This window comes from Taudactylus pleione, unplaced genomic scaffold (assembly GCF_031769625.1).
Source record: "Taudactylus pleione unplaced genomic scaffold, aTauple2 ptg000487l, whole genome shotgun sequence".
Classification (NCBI taxonomy): domain Eukaryota; kingdom Metazoa; phylum Chordata; class Amphibia; order Anura; family Myobatrachidae; genus Taudactylus; species Taudactylus pleione.
This window is the reverse complement of record NW_028284889.1, coordinates 3,486,581-3,500,000: the sequence shown is the minus strand read 5'-3', so window position 1 is coordinate 3,500,000 and position 13,420 is coordinate 3,486,581. Positions and strand designations below refer to the sequence as shown.

The 13,420-nt window shown below is 43.4% G+C and overlaps 1 protein-coding gene across 1 annotated transcript in view; it reads right to left on the bottom strand.

Annotated features, from left to right (window-relative positions):
- TRIM37 (tripartite motif containing 37) overlaps positions 1-13,420 on the bottom strand; it is a 211,563-nt gene that overhangs the window by 66,136 nt on the left and 132,007 nt on the right. The window contains 2 exon segments of the mRNA XM_088449534.1: positions 2,831-3,025; positions 9,466-9,557. Coding sequence (XP_088305660.1) covers positions 2,831-3,025; positions 9,466-9,557 — 287 coding nt within the window.

The window sequence follows — 13,420 nt, the reverse complement described above, 5'->3', positions numbered from 1 at the left end:
TGAAGTTTAGTGTAGTGGGGGGGGGGGGGGGGGGAGTTACAGTGAGTAGGGGGTGAGACTCGCTCCCAGCACTCAGACCCATCTCTATGTGTGCCTCCCCAGCCATTTACCTCACCACATGTCACTGCAGCAAGCTGTGATGCACTGTGTGTTCGGACACCGTTCTATGAAATGCAGTATTAACTTTTTCAGCAATTTGTGCAATAGTAGCTCTTCTGTGTGATTGGAACGGGCTAGCCTTCGCTCCCCACACGCACCAATGGGCCTTAGATGACTATGCCCGTCGCCGGTTCACTAGTTGTCCTCCCTTGGACCATTTTTGGTAGGCACTAACCATTGCATACTGGGAACACCCCACAAAAGCTGCTCTGACCCAGTCCTCTAGCCATTACAATATGGCCCTCAGATACTTAGCCATTTTTTCAGCTGCCAACACATCAACTGACTGTTCACTTGCTGCCTAATATATCCCATCCCTTGGCATTGTAGTGATATAACCAATGGTATTCACTCCACCTGTCAGTGTTTTAATGTTATGGCTGATGGGTACAGCTGCCTTGGATATTGAAGAAAAAAAAAATCAATTTGTTTATAAAGTAAGCATACTGTATTACAACCCACTAAACCACAACATTATTATACGGTACCTCTCCTATACATTGTAAAAAGATAGTTGCTTCTGGAATCAAAAGCTTTCAATGTACCACTATGACAAACTATATGCACACATTCTGTACCCCCCCTATGCAAAGATATACAGTATAGCAAGGAGTTTAATAGGAGATCTGGCAACACACAACATAACTGTCAATCTAGAGGCTTAATAAGAAGAGGGTGTTGTATATTTTACCAACATCAGAATGTCAACATGGTCAAAAGTCAACACTGATGACATGTATTGTCAACATTCTATTGATGTCGACATCCCTGGTAGTCTAGTGGCGACTTGCCTGGCACTGCAGTTCTGGCGGCTCCAACAGTGTCTTCCAGGTCTGGCTGTTAGGTGACTTATGACTTCCGGATCCAGCGGCTCTTCTGGCAGTGAATATATCCCTAACCCTCCCCGAGTTCCTAAACCTAACCTCACCTCCTGTAGTCTAACCCTACCCCCAGTACCTAACCCTAACAATCTACTGCCAGTCCATGCCGAATGTCAACATTTTACATGTAGACATCCTGTAGATGCCGATACGTTCAATGTCAACATTATGACTACATTGCTAATAAGAAATAAGTGCTGAACTAGGTAGAGCTGCTTTAAGTTTTTATTCTACTAATGCAAATTGTGCACCAAATATTAACCATCCAGCGACTAAAATCTGTACAACCCTGAAGAAGGCAGAAGATTAAATATTTGTACTTCGAAAAAGCAACACATACCTTACACAAATAAACCACCATATACTGATTACAAAATTAATACAGATTTTTAAGTAATGGGGACAGATGTACTAAGCTCTGGAAAGTGATACATTGGAGAGTGATAAACTACCAACCAATCAGCTCCTGTCATTTTTCAACACAGCATGTAAGTTGACAGTTAGGAGCTGAATGGCTGGTAGTTTATCACTCCAAATCATTACTTTCCAGAGCTTAGTACATCTCCATCATAGTGAGAAAAGACAACTGCATAGAGAATTGGGAATACAGCTACATGGAGCTAAGAGATGTTAGAAGGTTAGCAGGGGTCAGTCTTATTAGTTCACAATGTACTGTACTGTCCACAGACAATGCATAAATCATTTCAGAAGAGAACTCTTAATATACGAGAAGTATGTCACAAAAAAACTGTTATCCTTTTATTTATTCATGAGCCCTTTACTGTTATGCAAAAAAAGTGAAAATTAAGGTATAAAATATTGAATCATACAAGCAAGTTAAGCCAAATCTATTATGATATAGCAGGTCAAGCACCATTAGAGGTAGTGGATGTGCTCACCTCACATAGCTTTTTCCCTATTTTCCCTCCCAGTAGCTGCACATTCCCTTGCATAATTTTAAACGGGTTGGGTATGGGAGACCGGCTGTCAAATGACCGAAAGCATCCCGATGCTCAAAATCCCGTCGGGGGCTAGGTAAGTATCCTAAACCTCTCCCCTTCACCCTCTAAACCCAACACTCCCTTCCTGCATCCTAACCCTACCACACCGCACCCTAACCCTCCCGGCTAGTGCCTAAACCTAACCCTTCCCCCTTAGTACCTAACCCTAACCCCCCCTTAGTGATGCCTAACCCACCCCTGGTGAGGCCTAACCCTAACCCATCCCTGGGGGTGCCTAACCCTAAATCACCCATGGGGGTGCCTATACCTAGCCCTCCACCCTCCAAACGGCTAACAGCTAACCCGGGCCGCTATACTTCCGATCGGGATACCCGCTGTCAGGATTCCAGCGCCGAGATTTCGCCCGCCGGCATCCCGATCGTAGGTAAACGGACTACATCCATTTTATACTGTCCTTTTCCGTTTCTGTCATGAGACTAATTTCCACAGTTGGCAGCAATTCAAGGTGAAGATCATTCATTGTAACAAGCTGCCAACGTATACATACAAAAGTGGCGTCTTACTATAGTTGCAAGGATTGTTCTTTCCATAGTCACAGTAAATAGTGCAAGACCCAGTACAAAGCAGGACAGATAAAGGGGGATCTGGGATAGAAATACTGCAGTAGCAATTCTGTCTCTGCATCCTGGATCTCCCTGGATCTGTTCCACAAAATATGGCTTAGCGGGGCATGTACCACTATTCTATATGAATGAACTCCTTCAGCAATTTATAAAAAGGTAAGCTGTAGACAATACAATTATATAGAAAATGTCTTCAGCAAAGTACCTGAAGCTTGAAAGATTGATGAAGGAGGCCTAGGTTGCAGGCTCCACAGGTTTTCCACACTGTTTCTGTCTTTAAGATCCAATAAATGAATGAGAATTAGAGGATCAAGGTCCAACAAACTGTTGCTGTTGGAGGCACTTATGTTGTTTCCAAGGCGTCTTGAATTTCTGCTGTTGCCATAAGTATGGTTGCTTGCTGAAGAGAAAATAAAATGGCACACATTTTAGTAACCTAAAAGTCTTTATTACCTCAAACATAGCTGCCAAATTTCTCCACTTTGGGGAGCCAAGTACTTTCGCAGCCATATTGTTGACGTGCAAAATCATGTACAATAATCACCTTACAGATGTGTCCTCATACTCTGTTGCTCAAGTCGCACATGCCCGGTCTCAGGCGACTGGGCCCCAAAAAGCTCAAAATGTGCATCTAATTATGCTCCATAAATATTAACATTCAAGGATAGGAGAGATCCACCCAGCACACAAAACAGACTGGTGTACTACAATAACCAACATGGTAAATTACTCACTTACAGAATTATGGAACAATGCAAGCAGTACTAGGCAGAACAAAGTATTATCTCTAGATTTATTATATATCTGTTACATGGTGTGCCTATATTTGTTTATTACACATATATACATACACACAAAGCGTTGGATGGTACCAGTTCCTGCTGCTATCAAGACACTTCTTGGAAAAAATACAGATTGGGGTCCAACTGATTCATATCACAGTGGTGATAACCTGTAACTGCCATCTCCTACTTGATATTGACTAGCTTATGTTGGAATATTTTTATGGACGGCCGGTTTAACAGAGGGAAAAGATGGCACCAGGATGCACTATGGGAAACAGGCAAGCCGGTGGAGGCAGTGTGATGCTCTGGGCAATGTTCTGCTAGGAAATCTTGGGTCCTGGCATTTATGTGGATGTTACTTTGGCAGATAAGTCCTACGTAAACATTGTTGCAGAACATGTGCAGCCCTTCATGGTAGCAGTATTCCCTGATGGCAGTTGTCTCCTTTAGCAGGGTAATGCGCCCTGCCACACTGATAAAAAACTGTTCAGGAATGTTTTAAGTAACACGACAAAGTGTTGACTTGACCTCCAAATTTAAGATAATTTGTATATTAGAAGCAAAGGATAAAAATCATTGTATGGGATACATGTAAGTGCAGGATCCGGCACTCGGTGTAAGTTGAATAAGAAATTGCCCTGGTGCCTTCCAAAAAGAATAAACACTTATGCTGGTCACTGCAGGGTCAACATTTCTGATTCCTGTTGAAAGACCATTAAATATGAAACGCTGAACTGACCCTTCAGTGAACAGCTGTGTTTTTTTGCATTTATATGTACACACACATACATATATGTACTGAAGTGACAAAAGTACGACTTGGAAATGCCCAAACCTGCATCAATTGTAATCTGTCATCTTGTGAGACAGTTTGAACACCGGCTAGGTTGCTCATGGCAAGGCAATAGGAATTATCAGAGTTCAAACAGGGCATGATAGTGGATGTCCGACAGAAGAGACATTCCATTTCTGAAGTTGGGCGGACATTTAACATTTCTTGATCTACAAAGTCACGTGTGTACCAGTTATACCTCGTGGAAGGCATTACCACCCACCGTGGAAAGCACAGTGGCCGACCACTGGTGCTTAATGATCATGACAAGCGGCGTCTGGCCAGAATTGTCTGTGGTAATAGACAAACGACACTGGCTCAAATCACATGCACATTCAATGAAGGAGGTACCAGACGCATAGCCAGCAGGTCACTGCAAGCATTCTTTAGCTTCATTGGGATATAGGAGCAGAAGAACCACAAAAGAGCCCCTGTTAAAACTACATCACCAGACACAGCGCTTCACCTAGGCTTGTGACATCGCTAATTAGATCCTGAAGGACTGGCAACATGTTGCGTGGTCCGATGAGTCATGGCTCCAGTTGTTTCCGGCTGATGGTAGGCTTCATATCTGGTGTAGACCCCATGAGGCCATGGCCCCAGTTGTCAACAAGACATCACGCAGGCTGGTGGGGGGTTCCATAATGGCGTGGGGTGTGTTCATGTGACATGGTTTGGGTCCGCCTGAACACGCTACGATGCATTGCATATGTACCCCCACAATGATGGAATATTCCAGCAGGATAGTGTCATTGGTCATTAGTTGCCCAGAATTGGTTCAAGGAGCATTCTAGAGAGTTTCAATGAATGGTGTGGACACCACGTTTGCCCGACATGTACCCAATAGAGCATTTATGGGACATGGTCGAAAGGTCCATTTACACCCAAGATTCTACACTTACATATATCAGGGAGTTGTGGGAAGCTATTCAGATGGCATGGGTAAACATTTCTCCAGAGGTCTTTCATCCACTTGTGGAATCGATGCCATGACGAGTTGCTGCACTTCGCATCTATCCCATGAATTTTGGCACTTCAGTGCATATATCCCTGCTAAGGTTGGAGTGTACCGAACAACGTTGTATGATTCCCAAGATTCTACACTTACATATAACAGGGAGTTGTGGGAAGCTATCCAGATGGCATGAGTAAACATCTCTCCAGAGGTCTTTCATCCGCTTGTGGAATCGATGCCATGACGAGTTGCTGCACTTCGCATCTATCCATGACTTTTGGCACTTCAGTGCATATATCCCTGCTAAGGTTAGAGTGTACCGAACAACGTTGTATGGTTCCAGTTCCTGCTACCCTCAAGACACTTCTTGGAAAAGATACAGATTGGAGGTCCAATTGATTCATAATCATAGTGGTGATACCCTGTAGCTGCTATCTCCTACTTGATAGTGATAAGCTTATGATGGAATACTTTTACATTCAAGTTTTTAATATGTGATTAAATTCTTGAATGCTACTATGATTGACCTTGGGCCTTTTCTGGAAGTGTTTGATGCTGGGTTCAGTTTATAGATGGAAGTTTAACTAAATGTTCACTAATCAAAGTAGTCACCTTTTGCAAACACATTTGTGCCATTCTTTCTACAATGGAAATCAGATATGGGAAGTTCTTCTCAAAACTATTGCAGAAGTACCCACAATTTTGTTCAACTTGTAGGTCTCTCTTATTCACACCTCTGTCCAGGTAAACCCCATCAAGCCTGGAAGTATGTTTGGGGCCATAATCTTGCTGTAGGATAAACCCTTGGCCAACTAGGCATAGACCAGAGAGTATTGCATGGCGCAGTAAAATGCTGTTTTAGCCCTTTTGGTTCAGCGTGCCAGTCGCTCTGTGCAGTCACCAAGTGGCGATCCAGCAAAAGTGTCCCAAACTATAACAGGTAGCACAGATGGTGCGGTGGTTAGCATTACTGCCTCACATAACTGAGGTTGTGGGTTTGAATCCCATGACAGCTCTACCGGTGTTAAGCTTGTATATTCACCCTGTGCTTGCGTGGGATTCCTCCGGGTACTCCGGTTTCCTCCCACTCCAAAAATATACTGGTAGGTTAATTGGTTCCGAACAAAATAAATAAATAAATAACCCTAGTGTGTAAGTGATAAGGAATATAGGGCCTGATTCAGACCCACTCGCGAGCGGCTGTCCGCTCGCAAGTGGGTCGATGGTCTGCACTGAGCATGCGCACGACGGAGGGAGCTCCGTCGTGCGCATGCGCCAGACACGACGAGCGAAGGACTTTCCTTCGCTCGTTGTGTCCGATCAAAGGGGGCGTGCTGTCAATGTTGATTGACAGCACGCCCCCTTTGGTGGGCGTGCCGGGGGCGTGCCTCCCTGACGGGGGCGTTCCCACGGGAACGCCTCCCGTCAGAAGCCGGCCCACTAACATCACTAGTGATGTCAGTGGGAGTGATTTTGGCTCTGATAGAGCCAAAATCACTCCGGAGCTTGCGGTTGAAAACCTCAACCGCAGGCTCCGGCTCGCAATTTCGATGGTCGCGATGGTCACGACCATCGCGGCCATCAAAATGCACGCTCGTATAGCCTGTGGGTGGTGACCCACAGCTATACGAGCGTCCAGGAGGACGCTCCATGAAAATGGAGCCCGGCCCTCATTCAGAGCGTGCGCTCTGCTCAGAGCGTACGGCTCTGAATGAGGGCCATAGATTGTAAGCTCCACTGGGGCAGGGACTGATGTGAATGGCAAAATAGTCTCTGTAAAGCGCTGCGGAATATGTGTGCGCTATATAAATAATTGGTAATAAGTAAATAAACCAGTGGTCTTCAGTGTTTTTTTAAGTACCCATTGGAAGCTGGGCTGCTTTCATTAGGGCTGTGCTGATGTACTGTATTTTAGATTATTATTTTATTTATTTTGTCTTTTGGAGCTTCTTCTGTTAGCGGCTAGCACTGTATGCTTATGTTTTCTTTGTGGCCTGGCACTGTGGTGTGAGTCGGTAATCCCAGTTATGGTTGTTGCAGTATTAGCAATCTAGGAGTTCTGGCCCCCATTGAACTATGCTGTTCAGCATCAGGATGGTGGCTCTGGTTGAGCTCAGAGACACCAGGTTAGAAAGAAAGCAGGTCCAGGCCTCATGTTGATCAGAAGTGGGGTTGCACATGTGAAGGGCTGGTGTACAGCAGTTTACACATCCAAGCAGGACACAGTCTCTATTATTTTGTTATGCTGGTTTCATTCCTCTGTGGGTAGTCCTTTGGTGTCTGGAATCCACTCATTCCTTGCTGTGTGGGTTCCCTGCTGATCCCATGCGGTTGCTTTCCGATTCTATTAGGCTCCCTCTATGTGAACTGTGGCTTTTTCGTGGAGCTGCTATGCTGGTCACGGCTTAGTCCTCTGTTCACCACTTTCTTGTTTTCCTATGTTCAACTCCAAGGTTGCCATTTTCAGTCGGCTAGTGTTCCGTTCAGGTTTTCTTGAGAATACCCACCCCTAAGGGCGGCTTTTGAACGTCCCATGGTCCAGTGTTACCCAGTTTCAATGAAAGTGAAAACTGGATTTTTGTACTTACCGTTAAATCCTTTTCTCCGAGTCCACCTGGGAAAACACTGCATTCCCACTCTTATGCTCACTTTTTTGTTCGTTGGTTGTTTTTTGTTGATTTGTAAGTTACAGTATGTGGTTCACCCTTGGTTAAGGGCTACTTTTGAAGTTGTACTAAAGACAATGGGTTGCAGAGGGGAGGAGCTAGTCTGTAAGTTATACTAGTATAATTAAGTGCCAGCCCTTACTGTCCCCTCAAGCAACCCAGGGTCCAGTGCCCCCAGATTGACAAAAACAAAGATTTAACGTTAAGTACAAAAATTCAGTTAATCAATTTCACTAAATAACTTAATATTTAAATCAATTAATAAAAACATTAATACCATGAGTAAAAATGAACTATACAAATCTATTAAACTACCATAAACACTGGAAAAGTTCCTCTATCATTGACACTTCTTACACCCTTATAAAATATTTTAGATAATTTGAAAAAAAAAAATATTAGTACCCCAATATCTGATGACCACCACACAAGACTCCATTCCATCTTTGGGTCAATGCTAGGTATATTTAATAATTACATTTTTATTGGAACTCTGTGTTGATGCCAATCCCTCCAAGAAAATAGATGGGTCAGTGTATTTTGAAATTTTGTTAAACTATGCACAACACTATGTCAATATTTCATTTTGAGTAGAGACTCTCTACTTTATATAAATATATGAAACGACATACACTATATTTGCTTGCTATGCCTCAGAGCTTTTAATTTCTCTGTACTGAAGTGCCACACTGCGTGGTTTGTTTTGTAACAGAGTTGCTGAGTTTGTTATAAATGTCTGTTCACATCGTATGCATGCGTTTACACTTGCTGAATTTGTAAAAGGGCCTATCCAGTAGCAGATAAAATGAACGATTGAACGATATATCGTTCAATATATCTGCTAATGGATAGGCCCTGAACGATGACAGATGCGCACTCCCGTGGCCTATAAATCGCATCAATCATCTCTCCAACATGTTGGTCAATTATCGCATATAGCTTGATGATATTAGCAATATCGTGCGGTAAACGCCGAACGGCAAAAGATATTAGCAGCAGCTGCAGAGAAAAAAAATCCACTCCCTGAATTATGTCATGTGAGATCGTTCATTGTTCGTCGTTTGCCAAAATCTGTCATGTACATGACAGATACCGTTAGGCACAGCCACCGGAATTTTCAAGGGATATCTTTTGTCTTTCATCGCTCAGAAATACATCTGCTAATGGATAGGCCCCTTTAGTGCGCCAGGTGTAAAATGCCTATATCTTCAACTCAGGTACTTGTGTTTGGATAGAATATGTGGTTTTTAAACAATAAATAAATAATAATAAAATTGTACAGTATATGAGCAAAGAGCAAGCAGAGAATTGGCTGCCTACTGACTAAAAGTTTGAGTTCAACAAACAATACCAAGAAAACAGGCAGACATGTCATAGACATGAGGTTCTATTTATATACAGCATGGGAGGTAGTAATCCAATGTGTGGATGCAATTGATCAGTACTGTACTCCCAGTCCAATCAGTACTGTACTCCCAGGTGATGAAAAGGCACATGCTGCTCTGTGTGAAAAGCTGAAATAGGAACAGTCTGTCGTATGTGTTAGCAGAGGATCTCCTCTTGTAAAGACTCTAAATGTTGCAATGTTGTTTGAAGTCTTACCTGAGGCACCATCCGTGGCAGCTGCATCCTCCATCAATTCTCCCTCTTCTAAATCCATATTACTACCATACTCCACATCATTTTCACCTGACCTGCTTGTAAATGAGAAACAACTTAGCAACATTGAGATGGTTGATAAATGAATCAAAACATATTGAAAAGAAAAAAAACTGATTGCTTCTCAACAAGTATGCATATTGCTGGTGGTCACTGAGCCTGCCCCTAGCTATCTGCTCTCAATGAGACTACGGGGGAGATGTCTATTCAGTAGATGTCAACTGTGCTAGATTCAGCATAGTGTGACCTTTATACTGTATATCGAGCAACATGTATTAAAGCAGTTAAGTGTAAAGAAAATCATGCATACATGTATCAATATCACAGTCACCATACAGTTGTATGGCAATGGCCTTGCGGCAGCTCTTGTTAAAGAATAATACATATTAAATAATGGGCGACTGTTCTCTATTTGCGGGTAGAGGATTGTGTAAAAGGAGGTCCTTCTCTTACATGCAGGCAATATACATAAAAAAGGGTGGGCTGCGCTCACTATAAATCTGAGTATGTGTATAGGTAATGTTGCCGACTGAAAGAAAGGGAGAGAAAGCAATTACAGGTGTATACGCAAAATTTCATTTTAGAATATTAAAGGTTAAAAGTTGTGATTGTGGTCTCCCTTGGATTATGTAATGTCCCCCAAAAAATTATAAGATCACCTTTGTAATTTATTGTTTTTTCATATATTGGCAGGATGCTGTGATGTGTACTGGTTCCAGCGGTGTCCGACTGGGAACGACTGCAGAGTCATGCGCATTGGAACCAGCCAAGAGGCATGACGTAGCAGCAGGCTGATGTGCTACGGGACTTACAAGTACAATAGAAGTAGTAGTATACACTCTTGTGGGGGCAAGAAGGAAGTGACAGCAGCTTAGAAGCGAAGTTATAAAACTTAGCACTAAAATGAGAGAGAGGCATGTGCAGAAAAATCTAAGGGCAATAAATAGCAAGAGAGGGTAACTTCTCTCATATGTGCTAATGTTATCAATGTGGTAGTGTCAATGTGTGAGGGTTTTAAACAGACAGGGGAATATTAGTCTGTACTGAATACAATGTCAGATATTCATATAAAACATCATATTCCTACACATATAATAACCAATAATATAAACATAACATAAGACAGACATATAATACCCATAAGTAATAAAACAATAGCACCTAATTAGGAGATGGAGACCTCTCGTCTGTGCTAATTGTAAAATGTACAGTATATTCAATATGTGAAGCGCATATTTTAGAATGTATACAATGTGATACAAATATCATACAACATAAATTTCCTGCACATACAGTAAAAGCTGACATGGCAAAATATTTTAAGAATAATTAAAAAAATATTATGCATGCAGGTATGTTATATTATGAAGGACAGTATACTGTATAGTTCAAACTGAAAATAAATGACAAACAAGATAAAGATATAATATCGTAGAATGGACACCTGAATTAAGTAGAATTGGGCACAGAATCAAACAGCAAAATGTGAACCAGTGTGGAAAAGAACAAAATTGCAAGAGCAAAGCTTCTGCTGTTTCCCATGTGTCGTGAAGACGTGATGAGAGAGCCAGGAGCACAAGGTCAAAATTATATCAAAGGTAAAGCATGTGTTTCTTTCAGCCAGGGTATAGTGGGGGTGATTCAGCTTGGGACAGAATTGCAAAGCTGCACGCAAGCAGCTTTGCAATTCCGTCCTTGTAAATTTGCAAATGCAGCAGGAGGTGTATAACGCCCCCTGATGCATTCGCGATCCCAGCACTTAGACAGAGGTCGTAGTAGTGGACAGCGCCGGGCTGCCAGCCAGCAGAGTAAGCTCCAGCTTACTCAGGCTAGCCAGCTTGAGAGGTCAGGGAAGTGCATCCATGGATGCCCCTTAAATGCCTCTGCAGTAGCTGTGTTCACGGATGCAGTTTCCTGTCACAAACACACCACACATCATTATGGAACCACTAAAAGCCTGCACCGTGCCCTGTTGGCATGGCATCATGGGGTCTGCACCACACCCGAACCCTACCATCAGCCCGAAACAACTGGAACTGTGTTTCATCTGACCATGCCATATGCTCCCAGTCCTCCAGGGTCCAATTAGTGATGCCATGAGTCCAGGTAAGGCACGGTGTCTGGTGTCATAGTGTTAACAGGGGCACTCTTGTTGGTCTTCTGGTCCTATATCCCATTGAAGGCAAAGAACGCTGCATTGACTTGCTGGAATTGTGTCTGGGGAATGGGATTGAAATACCGGCGGATGTTTAGCCGACAGGATGCCAGACAGGAGGAGATCCCTACTGGTGTAGGCAAGTACCCTAACCCTTCCCTGTCCAGCCCCTAACTCTCCCTTAGTGGTGCCTAACCCTAACCTCCCCTCTAGTGCCTAACCCTAACCTCCCCCCAGGAGTGCCTAACCCTAAACTCCCTAGACCTAACCCTCCTAGGGGAGTGCCTAACCCTAAACACTCCATGGGGGTGCATAACCCTAACCCTCCCCCCCTTGGGGTGCCTAACCCTAATCCCCCAAACCTAACCCCGCTAGACTCCTTAATCCTAACCCTCCCCCGCGCGCGGCTTACGCTAAGGGCCGGACTTACCTTCGTTCGGGCTGGCGTCCTCTCTGTTCCGGCATCGGAATACCGCTGTCAGGATTGAGACCGGCGGTCTCAAAAGTACATCCCGTGTCTGGATTGAATGTGGATGTGATTTGAGCCAGTGTCGCTCGTCTGTTACTAGGGACATTTGTGGCCAGGTGCCGCTGTTCATGTTCACTAAGCACCTGTGGTCAGCCACTGCTCTGTCCACAGTAGGTGGTAATACCTTCCATGAGATATTCCCAGTACACACGTGACACCCTAGATAGAAAAATGTTGAATGTTCGCACGACTTCAGAATGGAATGTCCCATCAGTCGGGCACCCACTATCATGCCCATTTGAACTCAGATAACGCACATCGCTTTGCCATTAGCAGCCTAATGCAGCTCTGAGCATTGCCAAGATGTTACAGTACGGTGACACCACCTACCATTACATACTGCTATCCTATGACTTTTGGCATTCAGTGTATGCTCTGCCTTCTTCTTCTGGGGCTGTGTTTTGAGTTATTTGGCATGTAGATTAGGTGTGTGGAAATTGGGTGAGGCAAGTGTGTCATATTAAAGACTGCGATATATTAAGTTATAAGGGAAATTTTACTAGGGGCCGTATTCAATTTGAGGCGTTAAGTCCGGATTCGCGGTAATTTACCACCGATGACGTCATTATCGCCTGTTTTAGTTTTCCTCCGTATTCAATTTGAAAGACTTTCCGCCTAGGCGTTAAGTCAATGCAATGTAATAGGCGGTAAAGTATCGCCTATGATTGGCAGGCGTTAAAAAGTGCAGAATTGGGGTTTTGGGGTGCAACATTTCGGGAACCCCCGTGCAGCCTTCAGACAGTCCCCCAAAGGTAATCTGTGTCAAAAAAATTGAAATTAAGGGCACCCCAAAAATTTACTTTGAAAAAGGGGGCATAAAAAAAGAAAGTTGTGATACAAACTTAAAAAATAATACTCTGGGGGGGGTCCCCAAGTATGCCCCAAGTATTTTTTGGATTGCAGGTGTTTGCGGCAGGAGTGTTTTTCACGATTTTTTAAAGTCACTTTAGCAACTTTAAAATATGCTGAACTCCATTTTCAAGTAGCCCAAATTTGATGCCCATAGTAATTTTGTCCAAAAAAAACTTCTAAATGCTCTTCTGCATCACCTTATGCAAAGTCGCATTTATGCACCTGCCGCGGCTATCAGAAACCCCGACTTCCTTCAGTAGTAAAAATGGGGGTACCCATAGTGATCCCCCATGTCTACACATCTTTAGGGGGGTCCATAGAATATTTCCCGAAAATTCACGTTTTTTTTAAGCTGTAAAAAA